At 41.2% G+C, this 12,692-nt stretch overlaps 1 protein-coding gene across 4 annotated transcripts; it reads right to left on the reverse strand.

Annotated features, from left to right (window-relative positions):
- Positions 1–448: 448 nt before the first annotated feature.
- On the reverse strand, positions 449–11,761 carry IFRD1 (interferon related developmental regulator 1). Of its 4 annotated transcripts, XR_010743601.1 has the most exons (13): positions 11,431–11,761; positions 9,626–9,730; positions 8,607–8,688; positions 8,094–8,218; positions 7,644–7,801; positions 6,297–6,347; positions 6,025–6,203; positions 5,817–5,925; positions 3,720–3,854; positions 2,911–3,039; positions 1,840–1,935; positions 1,355–1,615; positions 449–1,058 (listed from the first exon to the last, which is right to left on the reverse strand). XR_010743601.1 is itself a non-coding variant. In XM_066319003.1 (12 exons), the coding sequence occupies exons 1-12, from the start codon at positions 11,474–11,476 to the stop codon at positions 969–971; spliced, it is 1,305 nt and encodes a 434-aa protein (XP_066175100.1). In that variant the 5' UTR covers positions 11,477–11,761; the 3' UTR covers positions 449–968. The 4 variants fall into 4 exon arrangements, 3 of the variants coding, with proteins under 3 accessions (XP_066175100.1, XP_066175101.1, XP_066175102.1); XM_066319003.1 differs by lacking the exon at positions 1,355–1,615; XM_066319004.1 differs by lacking the exons at positions 1,355–1,615; positions 6,297–6,347.
- Between the last annotated feature and the right edge of the window lie 931 nt (positions 11,762–12,692).

Below are 12,692 nucleotides of genomic sequence, written 5' to 3' on the forward strand. Positions count from 1 at the left end.
AAGTACAGGGACACAGCTTCTCATTCAAAGATCAGTTTTTTCTCCACTTGTATGACGCTGAGAACATGCATTCATCATCACAGTTTGCTATAGTCCCAGTGATCAGTTTTGCAAGCCAAACAAGTTCTTACATTGTGGATTATTTGAAGGGTAAAAAAAAAAGGTATAGTAGAAAGTACAACTCAGTGTGCATTGACTTTGGAAGAGGTTCAGCTATATAATCAGAAACGAGGAGAGAAAAAAAAACCCACACCACTCCAACCCAACCCCAACTTTCCCTTATCAGAGGAGGCAAGAGTTTTCAGGGGCCAGTGTTGTTTACAAGGCAATGTTTACTTCATCTGGTGACAAACATTAGAAGAATCTTTATTCAAACAAGCACTTTTATAGATCTTTAGGTTCAGAACCTCAAGCTATCTAGGTTTTAGTGTCTTTATTACATAACACATTGTTATTACATAACATTTTTATTCAAAAAATTAAATATTTAATTTTGGAACACAAGAATCTTGCTTTTATTTTACATGCAGGCATGTATTTGTCATTCAGTACTTGACTAGTGGAAGTTCAGTAACTGTAATTTCACACAAACATAGTCATCTTTTCATATTAGCACAATCTTACCAGAACATCTGGTCAATGAATTACTTGACCTTTATATAAAGAATCCAATCTGACACACAGCATTTGACTACAGTTATACACCCCATTTAATGCATCAGTTACAACATAATCAACCTTTGAAGCTAGTGGGGGGCTAATGTATAGTATTATAATGTATCCCTGTACCAAATGTTGTATCAACCTATATACAATGTATACGCAACTAAACAACAAAACGCATTATATTTACATTATATGTAACAAACCCGTGCACAACTGCAAATTGACGACAGAAGTTAAAAAATGCTTTCAAACGTTACAAATTCATTTTAATTATGAAAACTGAACCCCATTGAAAAGGAAATCTAAAAAAATTCTCCCACGTCTGCTCTTTTATCACGACATTTACTTCTAGCCTTTGTCCGAGCCTTGAATGCTGCAGAGTTGTACAAGTGCTACAAAATACAAAAAGAAACAATAATTACATATTGTCATAAAGCTGATGTCCTTCAGAGATTTTTTACGTTACAAAACAAATTAAAATATCCTTTTATCAAACTCTGAAGTAAACTGGTAGGCCTTCTGAAATTTATTGTATGCTATCTTTGCCCTAAAGGCTAATTTTAGTATATATATGTATCTACAGACAGATAAAAGAAACTTGGCCTGTATAAGAAAAGCTGGACTATGAGCAGTTCTGGAAGCCAGTCAGTCTTGAACATCAAGCAGATACCACATAGGTTATGCTTACCCCCAGATTAAACTTGATAGCACCATTCCCCAAATTATATGCAGGATTAATGTATTCATAATCAACAGAACAAGGCCAACCTCCTAACTCCCATTTATCATTGCAGAGTTCAGGATACTGGCTTCATAAAGACTCAGTTGCCAATGTTTCCTGTAGGTCCCTCCCCAAAAACATGTATATCTCGGAAGAGACCAAGTTCCTTCCACATGTGTGGAGCATGAATCTAGTACACATCAGCAATCACATCAACCTCCAGACCTCCTGGAAAAAACACAACAGACACATGCCTAGTGGAAAATCTAAATCTAAAATCTAATCTTAAACCTAAGAGCTCATAGATGGATACAAGTAAGGCTGGGTTTTATTCAGGACAATATGAGGCACTTTTAGAACTACAGTGACAAGTGTAACAATGACAGCTTCTGAAGTGTAGGAGTAATTTAGAGTAGGAAGTGAAGGAAATTCAGTAAGGTGCAATAACCTACCCTTTCAAAACGGGATATCTTCATAGTTTTAAGCGTCGCAGCATCCAGCATCACTGGTGGACCAAGCTCAAACACATTCCGAAGAAAGTCATTTGACTAAACAAGAAACACACCAAATGATCAGTTTCCCTTCTAATTATCAGGTCTCTAAAGTCGACTATTGTAAAATAACAAGCATTCCAGTAAGAAATAGTAAGATTTGTGTCAAATTGCTGCTATCTTTTGCAATTAAGTCAGGAACACTTCCTCCTTTAACCAGAATAAGGCTAAAATCAAAAACTGCCACCTTGAGAAGACAGACAGCTCCTCCTGCCTCCTTTGATATATTTTTGTCCCAGCATATGAGACACTGGTCTGTTCTACACAAAATCAGGCAGCAGAACAGACCTGTGTGGTTTCACAATACACCAGTTTTAAAATATGTCCGTGAAAGCAGTACTTAAAAAAACTGAAAAACGTGCTATTCCCTCAGTCACACAAAGTCAATTAACACAGGACTGAAGACTTTCACTCCATGACTATCACAGCAATTTGGGTGCATACATTCCTAAGCTACAGCTCCTGCTTCTGTTTACAAATGTAAACAGATGACTGGTAAACAAGCAGTTCCCAGAATGAAGATAAAGATTTATGCCTTCTCTTCTGGTATGTTGTCGTCATTGGGCTACAAGTTATGTTCATTATTTTTGATCAAAACTTTGCCTTTCTTTTACAGGCTTGAACAGGAAGGGTGGAGGCATGCATGCAGCTTTACAGCAGCCAGACAACTACACTACTCTGATGAAAGAGATAATAAGGATTCAGAAAAAACCCTGAAGCTAGAAAAGATATTCAGCTTAAATTTCTTACTTCCTGGAGAAATCAATAACTCAGCTAGCGCACCCAGACTACAACTCAGAAGCAGCTTACCCAGACCACTGTAGCTCACTGCAGTTAGTATTTTAAATGCTGTCTTTTAACACCTCAAATGCAAAGCTCATCACTTCACTAAGTTCTACTCAGGATTTTGTAATTCAGACTAAATTACACCAAAGAAGCCAGACAGGGAGCAAGTGTCAAAAAGCAGCTCACCTGTAAATGATATTGCATCCCCGACCCCAGAATCTCCTTGAATGTCTCATAAGTTTGTTTTTTAACCCAGCAGTCAATGTACATGCGCTCAGGTCCAAACTTCACCATCTCTGTAGGGAAGTCACGCTCCTATACAAAAACCAAAGGAAACACCATCTATCATTTTAATTTAAACAGTCTTTTGTACTAGGAATTTTATACATCTCAGTGAACTTTTAATTTCATTGAAAAATTTGGCACACCAAAACCTCCCAAGTTACATAGTAAACATGTGCTTTGTATATCTTCATAAAGCAGATGCACACCAAAATCTCATTAAGATCTTGAACCTGATATTCTTCATGATTAGAAAGCTTTTGGAAAAAACAAATGCTGAACTTTCACTTTAAGAATTGGACTTATCTTCAGGAAAACCAGTTCTGAGTGCAGAAGTCACCTTTAGGTCAGTCTCTAAGCCTTGTTCAGTCTCAGCCTTACAGGTATGAGTAGCTGTGTTTGGGACAACAGAATGTAACAAGTGCTAATAGGGTGACTCAGATCCTTCTAAAGGCAGAATCCTAAAGATGACTTCAAATTACACCAAGCCTTCTCCTTAGCTATCACAATGTTTAACTATTCGCAGTATCTTTAACATTCCTTAAAAAAGCAATTCTATTCCACATGTGATCAGACTATGAAGTCTCACTTAAAATAGCTTTTTCCTGTGTCTTTCACTGAACAGTAATTCTGTTTAATAATAAAATTGTTTTCACTAAATTGTGCACTATGTATTTTGAAGATCTAGGTTGTAACTAAGACAAAAGAATCACCTCAACAGCCCGTAGAACATCTCTGAAGACAGAACGCTGCTTTCTTTTATCCACCTTGGCTCGGTGCTTGTTTCCATCAGTAGCCAGAGCTCTTAGTTTCTCTGTTAGAAGGTCCATATCTTCATAAAAGAAATCCTAGGTTACAAAAAAAATCTTTAAGTTTTTTTTTAGATTTTAGTTTATTTTATGGCCTTAACCTGTTTCCTTGCAAACAAAATGGATATCCTTAAATTTTGGGCATGTAGTAACAACTTCTCATTTTATTTAAAGAAACAGAGAACACTTCTGCAGTTCCATTTGCAGCATTGAAACCACAAGAATAAAGTCACATCGCCCAGTTAACCAGGAAGGGCACTAACAAAGTCTATTTTGGTCAGCCATGTGAACCCAACAGCTCTGTCAGTGTGCATATACACCTGCCAATCTGTTCTACTCTGTAATTCTGAGAGACTCCAACTGTTTAACAGATCTGCTGAACTACTCCTGCCAACAAGCTGAGGGCACTTTAAAATTGTTAGCACAGAGTTCACGCTGCTAGAGGCAAACCATGAAACACCATTTAACTGACAGTATGGAATATTTAGCTGTAAGTCTTGTATGGAATAGGAAATTAGGAAGCATGTTGTATTTTTTTAATGTTTAACAAAACACTTCAAGTAAGCTGTAATAAATAGCTTAATGCTATTCATTTTATTAACATGTGCTTTATGTATATATTAATATTTTCTTCCCTGCATTTAATAATTTGGCAGTAGTTCACCTGGACTACTAAGAACGTATGCAAACTTACGTAAAAACAAGGTTTTGTGGTTTGTGGGGTTTCTTAATCTGAATGTTTTGTCATGTCAACTGAATAGAGTGAGCTTACTGCATGCTTTCTGAAAGGAACTGGTCAAAGGCAAATATAACTATTTTCAATCTGCAATATTCTTATTCAATAAGAACAATCTGTAACGATTAAAGAGGCATTTCCTCAATGAAACAGAAGAGATTGTAATAAATACAGTCTCATTTGTTAACACATTTTAAGATTTTAACTACTTGCAGTCAGCTTGACCAAATAAAGGATCATGTTGTGGTTCCCATTTATTTTTTTTTCCTTTCAAAGTTGACTTCCATAGCCAAGAGACTCAAATCCGCACTGCTTGTTTCAGACTATGCTGTGCTAGTGTGTCATGATTCCTGACTTAAATGGAGTTATCCTTTCACTTTAGACAGCATTCTGGCAAAGTGCAGCAGCCTTGATTGAGCTGGGAGCCCTTCAGGCCATTCTCCCAAACTGTGCCATGCGCAAACAGAGGGAGGCTGTTTCCTGGAGTGCTGTCAAGAAAAAAGTCTGAAAATTAATAAGGCATATTGAAGAATGTAAAGACAACTTTAGCTGTGTCCAAGCTAACATTAAGCAGCTTGCATCTAATCAAATTGAAAACTCCAAGAAATTTCACCAAATGTAGTATTACTGTTATCTGTGTGAAATTTATACCAATTCTTTAAAACTCTCCCCCTTAAAATGACTGCCTAGTTCTTAACTGAAATAGTCAAATGCTGTGAAACCATCATGCAATATGAGTTATTCTTCTCAAGTTCTCTAAGTAAGAATACTGAGAAAACAGTACTTAAAGTCAACAAGTTTTCTACCTGATGACAGATTTTTGGCTGTGAGAGCAGAATTGTGCAGGCTGTGAATTACTCAAATTTGTCTGCATAAGCATTTGATGAATAGTGCTGCTACAGTAAACAATACTGTTTCATCCTGGAATCTCTCTAGAGGTATCTTTTTTTAATTCTATTTTAAAAGCAGGTGTTGGATTTAGATTTAAATCTTGCATTCCATATTTCTAGTTGCTGGTAAGTAGTAGCTGATGCATTTAGTTATATTGGTCTAGTTTTGCAACATAAAAATTAAGTGCAAAAAATAATAGCTGTGAATTATTCCTATACCCACTTAGACTGGGGCAGACTCCCTAGAAAGAACACAAACCATGGAATTATTTGCTACTTGTTGAGATCCAGGGTGCTATGCAACACAGGTTAAGTAATTTGTCTCATCACTGTCCCGATGAAAGAAGGTTTCATCTGCTGCTGACATCTACTTACGGCGTCTGTTTCACGTGCCAATTCAAACAGAAGCGCTAGTGTTTCTCCAGCAGCTATTCTCATGTTGAGATCATCACAAGACAGCAGACTTGGAAGCTTATGCAAGTGCCTGAGGAGTAAGTCATATTCCATTAAGATCTGAATTTTACTGACACTTTCATTGCACATAAAGTCATCACAAACTCCACTTTCCAAGGAAGATACTCACATTTCAATTTTCTTCTTCACTTCGTTCATTGGACAAATGGTCAACAACAGTGTCCATGCTAAGAGAGCACTGACGTGAAGCACAGTATTATGGGTACTTGATACACCATTAGTGTCCCTATCTCGCTGATAGGCCTTCGTGAAGATGTTTTCCAGGCATTCCATAGTAGAGTACAGTTCCTGTATGAGCGAAAAATATAATGGGAGTGGTTTAGGAGTCACACATTTTCATCTTGTCAGTTTATTACATTGAAAGGTATCAATCATCCTCACCGTAATGTCATCAGTGACAATGAAACAGCAAATCCCTAAGCAGGTTGCGCACTAGACACAAAAGAAAAAAGTGTTAGTATTTGACAATAACATTGCAGTTGGCAAAACTTTCAAACTTGGGACCTTTGAAGTTTGGAGTAACAGAACCTTGAGAGTCTAGAAGTCTTCAATCCTGTTTAATTCAGCTTTTTTGTAATCCTTAACTTCCAATTCCCATCTACTCTCAGGATGATTTTATAGCATTTGTTACTCACAAACCTTCACTTTTCATGTATTATTATTTTTAAATTGCTTAAAAAGTCCCTGAAAAAGCTACACATGACATTCTTTTCACTCACTTTAAAACTCACTAGGATTCACAAGCAGAAATTACGCTGACAGCTATATGATATTTATTTACAGCTGTGGGAAATATTTTCCCCTTCTGACCACTGTTACAATTAAATAACATGAAAATTCTGCCCTTGAAAAGCTTTCCAGGAACTTTCCAACTTCTCCTGCAGAAGAAGTTGCATATGCCCCATATTCTAGATCCATTTCTCTTATGAAGAGTAAGTGAAAAAACATTTGAAAGTGATGCTTGCACCAACCACACAGGACTCAAAACTACATTTGAACAAATAAACTTTAATAGCTTTTATTTGTTTATTTGCTGTTGAACTAATACTACTTCCTTTTTGCAGCTAACAGTATCTGTTGTGCCATAGCTTGACCAGAATAGGAGTAGCCAGCCACATGATGATAAAGGGAAGTTGGAGAATATTAGTTAAATCTCTGAAGTTTAAGAAAAAGTAAAACTTCTGGCAAGAGCTCTGGACAATCTTCCCTCATTATTTTAAGCATACCACTGATGTATAGGTGAGATGGCTGGGCAAAAGTAACTTAAAAATACCTTTGGTAGTATGGCTGTATTGTTTATGTAGTTTCCAGATATGCTATTTGTGATTTTACCATAAATAAGTGTAAATGTTTAAGTAACATTTCTGTGTTGTTTAAAAAGAAAATTAAATTTCAGAATAAAATCAACACAAGAAGGATATATCACTCAGTGGGAAAATGTCTTCTAGGACCCCAACATCAGCCGCCAGAACTGCAGTGAGGAAGCTGCGATACAGTGAACTCAGACACTTCACAAAGCAGTATATATAATAGCTGAAGAAGAGAATCATGTTCACCCTTCAGGTGAAACTTTTTATGCCAGTGAAAACTGCTACATGTCATACAAGGCTTATGTCAACATTATGAGTACACACTGATGCGGTAACCTTTAGTTCTGGATTACACAATAGTGAGCTGGTCAAACGCAGCCCTCTGTCCCTGCCTGGCAAATAAACACTTCATACTTACAGCCTGTCTGGCTTGGATACTGGCTGTTCCATCACAGACAATCTTCTTCAGAACTGGACCAAGGGTCTTAAAAATCTCCTCGCTTTCAATTCCTGACCCCATCTGCACACACAGAAGACAGGCCAGCCCAGCAGCTGCACACTGCTCGTCACTCTTACCTAGGGATTAACAGTGAGGAGCAATCACCTTTTGCACTGATTTCCTCCTTTAATCTTTTAGAGATAACAGTCTGAAAGCACTTAAGTGGAAATCCAGAAACCAATACCTAGAAAATAATTTCAGGTAATTTTCTAGGACAGTTAAAATGTGACACCTAAATTTAAAAAGTAATGTTACCTAAATTATTAAGCATTCTGTAAAGTACTAGAGAACATTCACAATCTTAATTTCCTTTAAATGATGTGCTATTTCATAGGGATCATTCTTTCTAATAGCATGCACATTTATTACCTTTCTTTATGCAGCGCTCAATGCTATCGGTTAGTGTCATTCTCCTTTCCATGATAAATTCATATAGTATTTTAGAAGAAAATGCACTTTTCAGACTTTCAAGGGCTGCTTGTCTCGTCTTCGCACTGTTAGAAGAGAGAAAGAAGACCTCCTGGAATCAGCACATATCAGCTTAACTTCTGCCTTTGCTTTATCGTGGTCTGTATCTGTCTGCACCAAATAGTAGAGTAATCCACAGAAGTACCACAAAGAAATGAAATGCTCTGAATTGCCTCCTTACTCAGAGATTGTAAAATTGTGTTTGGAGATAAGAGTTCACAGTAATATTGCAGGCTGGAAGGAAAGCCACTCTACTTCAATATATTAGGAAAGTCTAACCGATCTTAAAAAATCGGTAGAGGGAAAAAGTTTTTTTTAGATCCAGAAGTCCTCCCCAGAGTAAAAAAGCTCAGTAAGCATAGAAAAAGATTTGATGTGTATTTTCCTTATTAAATCAGAGAAAGCAGACTATACCTCTTGTCCAATGTAAGATCAATAAATCCCTTCAACTTGTATTCTAAGTCTTCTTGAGTGGCTTCTTCATCAACCTCAGGCCCTAATCCAGAAGAAATAATTTAGTCCTACTGATACACATTTCATTAGCAGACAGAGTAGTTCCAACACAATGTTTTTAACACTAATAAAAAAGCAGCTTAATATAGATGACAGCTACAGAATTTTTCAGTATCACAGCAGCATAACAGTGTTAAACTACTACATCAGACTGTGCCCTAAAATACTTTTATTAAAACTGGCCTATTGATACTTTTGGGCTGTTTCTAGATCTGCCTTTTACACATGCCAAGAATGAACGAGGGAGCAAATCAGGTCTTACATAAAATACCTGTCTAATGACCATCAGCCAATCCTGTCAACAACACATTTTCATCCAGTCCACTACACCTACCCCTGGAATACAGTGCAGTGCTCACAGCTGATGCAGTGAGTCAAAGCAGCCTGTTCTATATGACATCAATCAGACACCTCTGCAACACAAGCTCAGTGAAGAGCAGCACGTACCCAGAGATGGCTCCCTGCTTATCCCCCTTTCACAGGCTTTTAGGTCTCCTCCTCTCAACAAAATTACATTAGAGCAGTCCAGGTTGAAGAGATAATAAAGGAGATAAAGCTAGCTCAAAATAGGCAAATGTAACTCTTCCCATCTTAAACGCTTCTGCAGTTCTTACCACTTCAACTACCTGCTATGAAAATCCATGCCATAATTCACCTTAAAATTTTTATTGTCTCTATATCTTATTGTCTCTATATCTATATTCTATTCTAACAAAAAAGTGCATGATAGTTTCACAAGGCTCATGAAACCTGGAGTATATTCCTACCAAACAAAAACAATAGCCACTGTGATCAACCATCACATAGTGTTAATGCAATGTCATTATTTCATTACTGCTACTTACAGTCTACTACTTAAAACTTAAAAACATAAAACCGGAGCTGATTTAGTAAAGATTAATATAAATAAAAGAATTTACCATCCTCAGTGAAGCTAGCAGGATCACTGAAACCACTGCAGTGGCTCATAGTTTCAATTGAAGCATCTTCATCACTAAAAGGCTGCACATTTCTGGGCTGACCACCTTAGGGAAAGATGAATACAATCGTTCAGTCAGTTTTTATATGGAAAAGGAAGATCTGAGCAACAAAAGTAGAACCAAACTCTCCCAGAGTGGATTAGCTCTCCCTGACCCAACCACAGAAACATTTCCATCCTCTGCTGATTCCTTTACTCCTACCTATTCTGAAGACTTAGCTGGCTCTGTTCTGGAAGATCATTTGTTAATAGCGAGGAGGAGCCCACCTAGTACCGGTCCAATTCCTACTCTAGATACTGGCTCAGTTCCTACTGTAATTTCAGGCTCTTTCTACAAACAACTTCATATTAAGGCAGTTTTCTGTGACTATGCTTTAAAAACAGGTCTGTGTTAATTTAACTACTAGAATGAGCTACCTAAAAAAATGCCATACAGTCTTTATTTTTTTTATTTTGAGGAACTTCAAGAGAATGTGAGTTAAAACTTTAGGCAAACATACATTACCCAGTTCAACGCAGGATTTATGGGATTAAGTGCAGTATGCACAGCATCAGCAATGTCCAACTCTTTTACTACTGAATGACAAGTACAAGCCAGAACATCAAATGCTTCAACAGGGGAAGTTGAAGTTTTCCCTCTCAGGACCAAGAAGACCTTAGCTCAACAGCTTCAGACTTTTTGAAGTAAGTAGCATTTTTACCAATAGTCACGTCCCTTTTCATATCTGTTATTTCCCCAACAGTTCCCAAAACATCATTTACAAAACTCTGAATTCCGTTCTTTCAGCTTTTTTCTAAGTTATTTAGAAGGTTGTACACAGGGCTAACCAGCTTCAGGCAGGCTTCCTGACTACCAAAACCCCAGAAAACTGTTTTTATCTAGGCAGAATCAACTTTCAGTTGGATCAGTGTCCAAGTGCTTTCCAATGAAGTTAGTCACACTCCGGAAGTTTTGCTGCTTTAAGCTGCACCCACTTATATCATTAACCATAACCTAAACCCCCCCCTACGCGCCAATATGTGAGTAAACAAACTTGGAAGCTCATATCTCTCACACGGCCACCTTCTTGTTGCTACCAAACAGAGATACAACAAAAGTAGCAAGAACGGCAGCAAGCTCTTCACAAACTAAAGTAAGAGCAGTTGCAGAAACGCCCTATAAATTGCTCACTTCCTGAAAAATTGGTACTAGAAACCGATGCACACAGCTATGCTAGCTTGAAGCGCAATGCTTCACCACCCCACGAAACCTCCGTTCTGCCCCAAGCATCAGCACTTCAGACACGCACATTCTGCATTTGTACGAAGACCACTTATTTTATAACATCCTATATTAGGCTAAGAATAAAGTGGTTCTTTTTAAAGACAATGCAGCCTTTGGTGGCGCGACACGGCGACACGCAGCCGCAGCAGCTGGCGGTGGTGCAGCAGGCGGATGCGCGGCCGGGCCGCCCGAGCCGCCGCTGGCCCGGGGCGCTCCCGTCGGCGCCAGCGCTGCCGCGCCCGCCGCCCCCCGGCGCATGCGCGCAGCGGCGTGAGGTGGCGGTTTCAGGGACGGCTCCTGTCAGCCGCCCGGCCCCGGCCCGGCCCGCCAGCGCCCCACGGCCACGGCCGCGCCCGACCGTCCTGCTGCTCACTCTCCGCCCGCAGGGAAGCGGGGCACCGCCGGACAGGGCGGCCCTCCCGCGGCCACAGGAAACGCCGCTTAGACCCCGCGCCCCCACTCGCCGGTCCGGCCGCACTCACCGGCTCCGCGCTGGTGGTTGCTCCCCCGCTTCTTAGGCTTGGGCATGGTCGCAGCGGCGCTCGGCTCGGCTCCCGCGGCCCCTCTCCGGGTCTCGGTCTCTCCGCTCCCCCCCGCCCGGGAATCAGCGACAATCAGCCGATAGAAGAGCAGGAGCGCTTTTTACTCCAACGCCTCTGCGAGGCTGACTTCTCGGGCCGGGGCAGCGGGGGTGATTGGCGAGAGCAGACGGAGAGCGAACTGGCGGCAAAGGCAGAAATCCCCGTGGAGGCCCGTGAGCGGAGTCGATGCATCTTTCTCCTCTCAGACACCCGGGGCTAGAGGCGCGGAGGGGGCGCCGGAGCCGCTTTTATAAGCCCACCGGGCTGCGGGGGCGGGGCCCGGCGCTGCTGCAGCCAATGGCCGGGCGTTGCGACGGTGGGCCGCTGACTCAGCAGCGCGAGCTCGTGACGCGAGCGCCGCTGCCCAGTGGCGGGGCTGGGACGTCAGCGGCGCCTCGCGCGTCGCGCCGCGGTGCAGGCCGGGAGCGGCGGGGCCCGGCGCTGGGGGCGTCTGAGGCCGCGTGGGGCGGGGGACAAAGCGGCCCCGCGGGCGCCCGGCGGGTCCCTCCGCGCCTCCTGGGCTCAGCTTCCGGCCGGCGCCATGTGCGCGGCTGGCAGTGGGAGGGTAAGCTTGGCTGCGCTGTGTGCAGCTCTGTGGGTCTGCGGGGCCGGTGCCGGCAGTGCTCGCCGTGTAGGCGGGGAATGCCGCCGGAAAGGTTCACTAAATCACACAACGGTTTGGTTTGGAAGGGACCTCTGGTGATAATCAAGTCCAACCCCCCTGCCAAGGCAGCAGGTGCACAGGAACGTGTTCAGGTGAGGTTCGAATGTTCCTAGAGGGCAGAATCCAGTCTCCTTGTGCAGTCAGTTCAGTGTTCTGTCCCTGTAAAGTTCTTCCTCGTTTTGAGGGGGAATTCCTGTGTGTTAGTGTATGGCCACTGCTCATCATCCTGTCACTGAGCACCACTGGAAAGAGTCTGGCACCATCCTTTTTGCACCCACCTTTGAGATACTTACATGCATTAATGTGATCCCCTCACAGTGTTCTCTAGACTAAACAGGCCCAGCTTCCAGTCTCCCCTGATAAAAAGAGAAGCTTCAGACCCCAAATAATCTTTCTGGGCCTCCACTGGACCCTCTCCAGTAGCTCCTTGTCTTTCATTTACTGAGGAGCCCACCACCCCAGAACCACGGAGTACCTTGTCACTTAAAAACAGATATAA

Source organism: Sylvia atricapilla, chromosome 5 (assembly GCF_009819655.1).
Source record: "Sylvia atricapilla isolate bSylAtr1 chromosome 5, bSylAtr1.pri, whole genome shotgun sequence".
NCBI classification, from domain to species: domain Eukaryota; kingdom Metazoa; phylum Chordata; class Aves; order Passeriformes; family Sylviidae; genus Sylvia; species Sylvia atricapilla.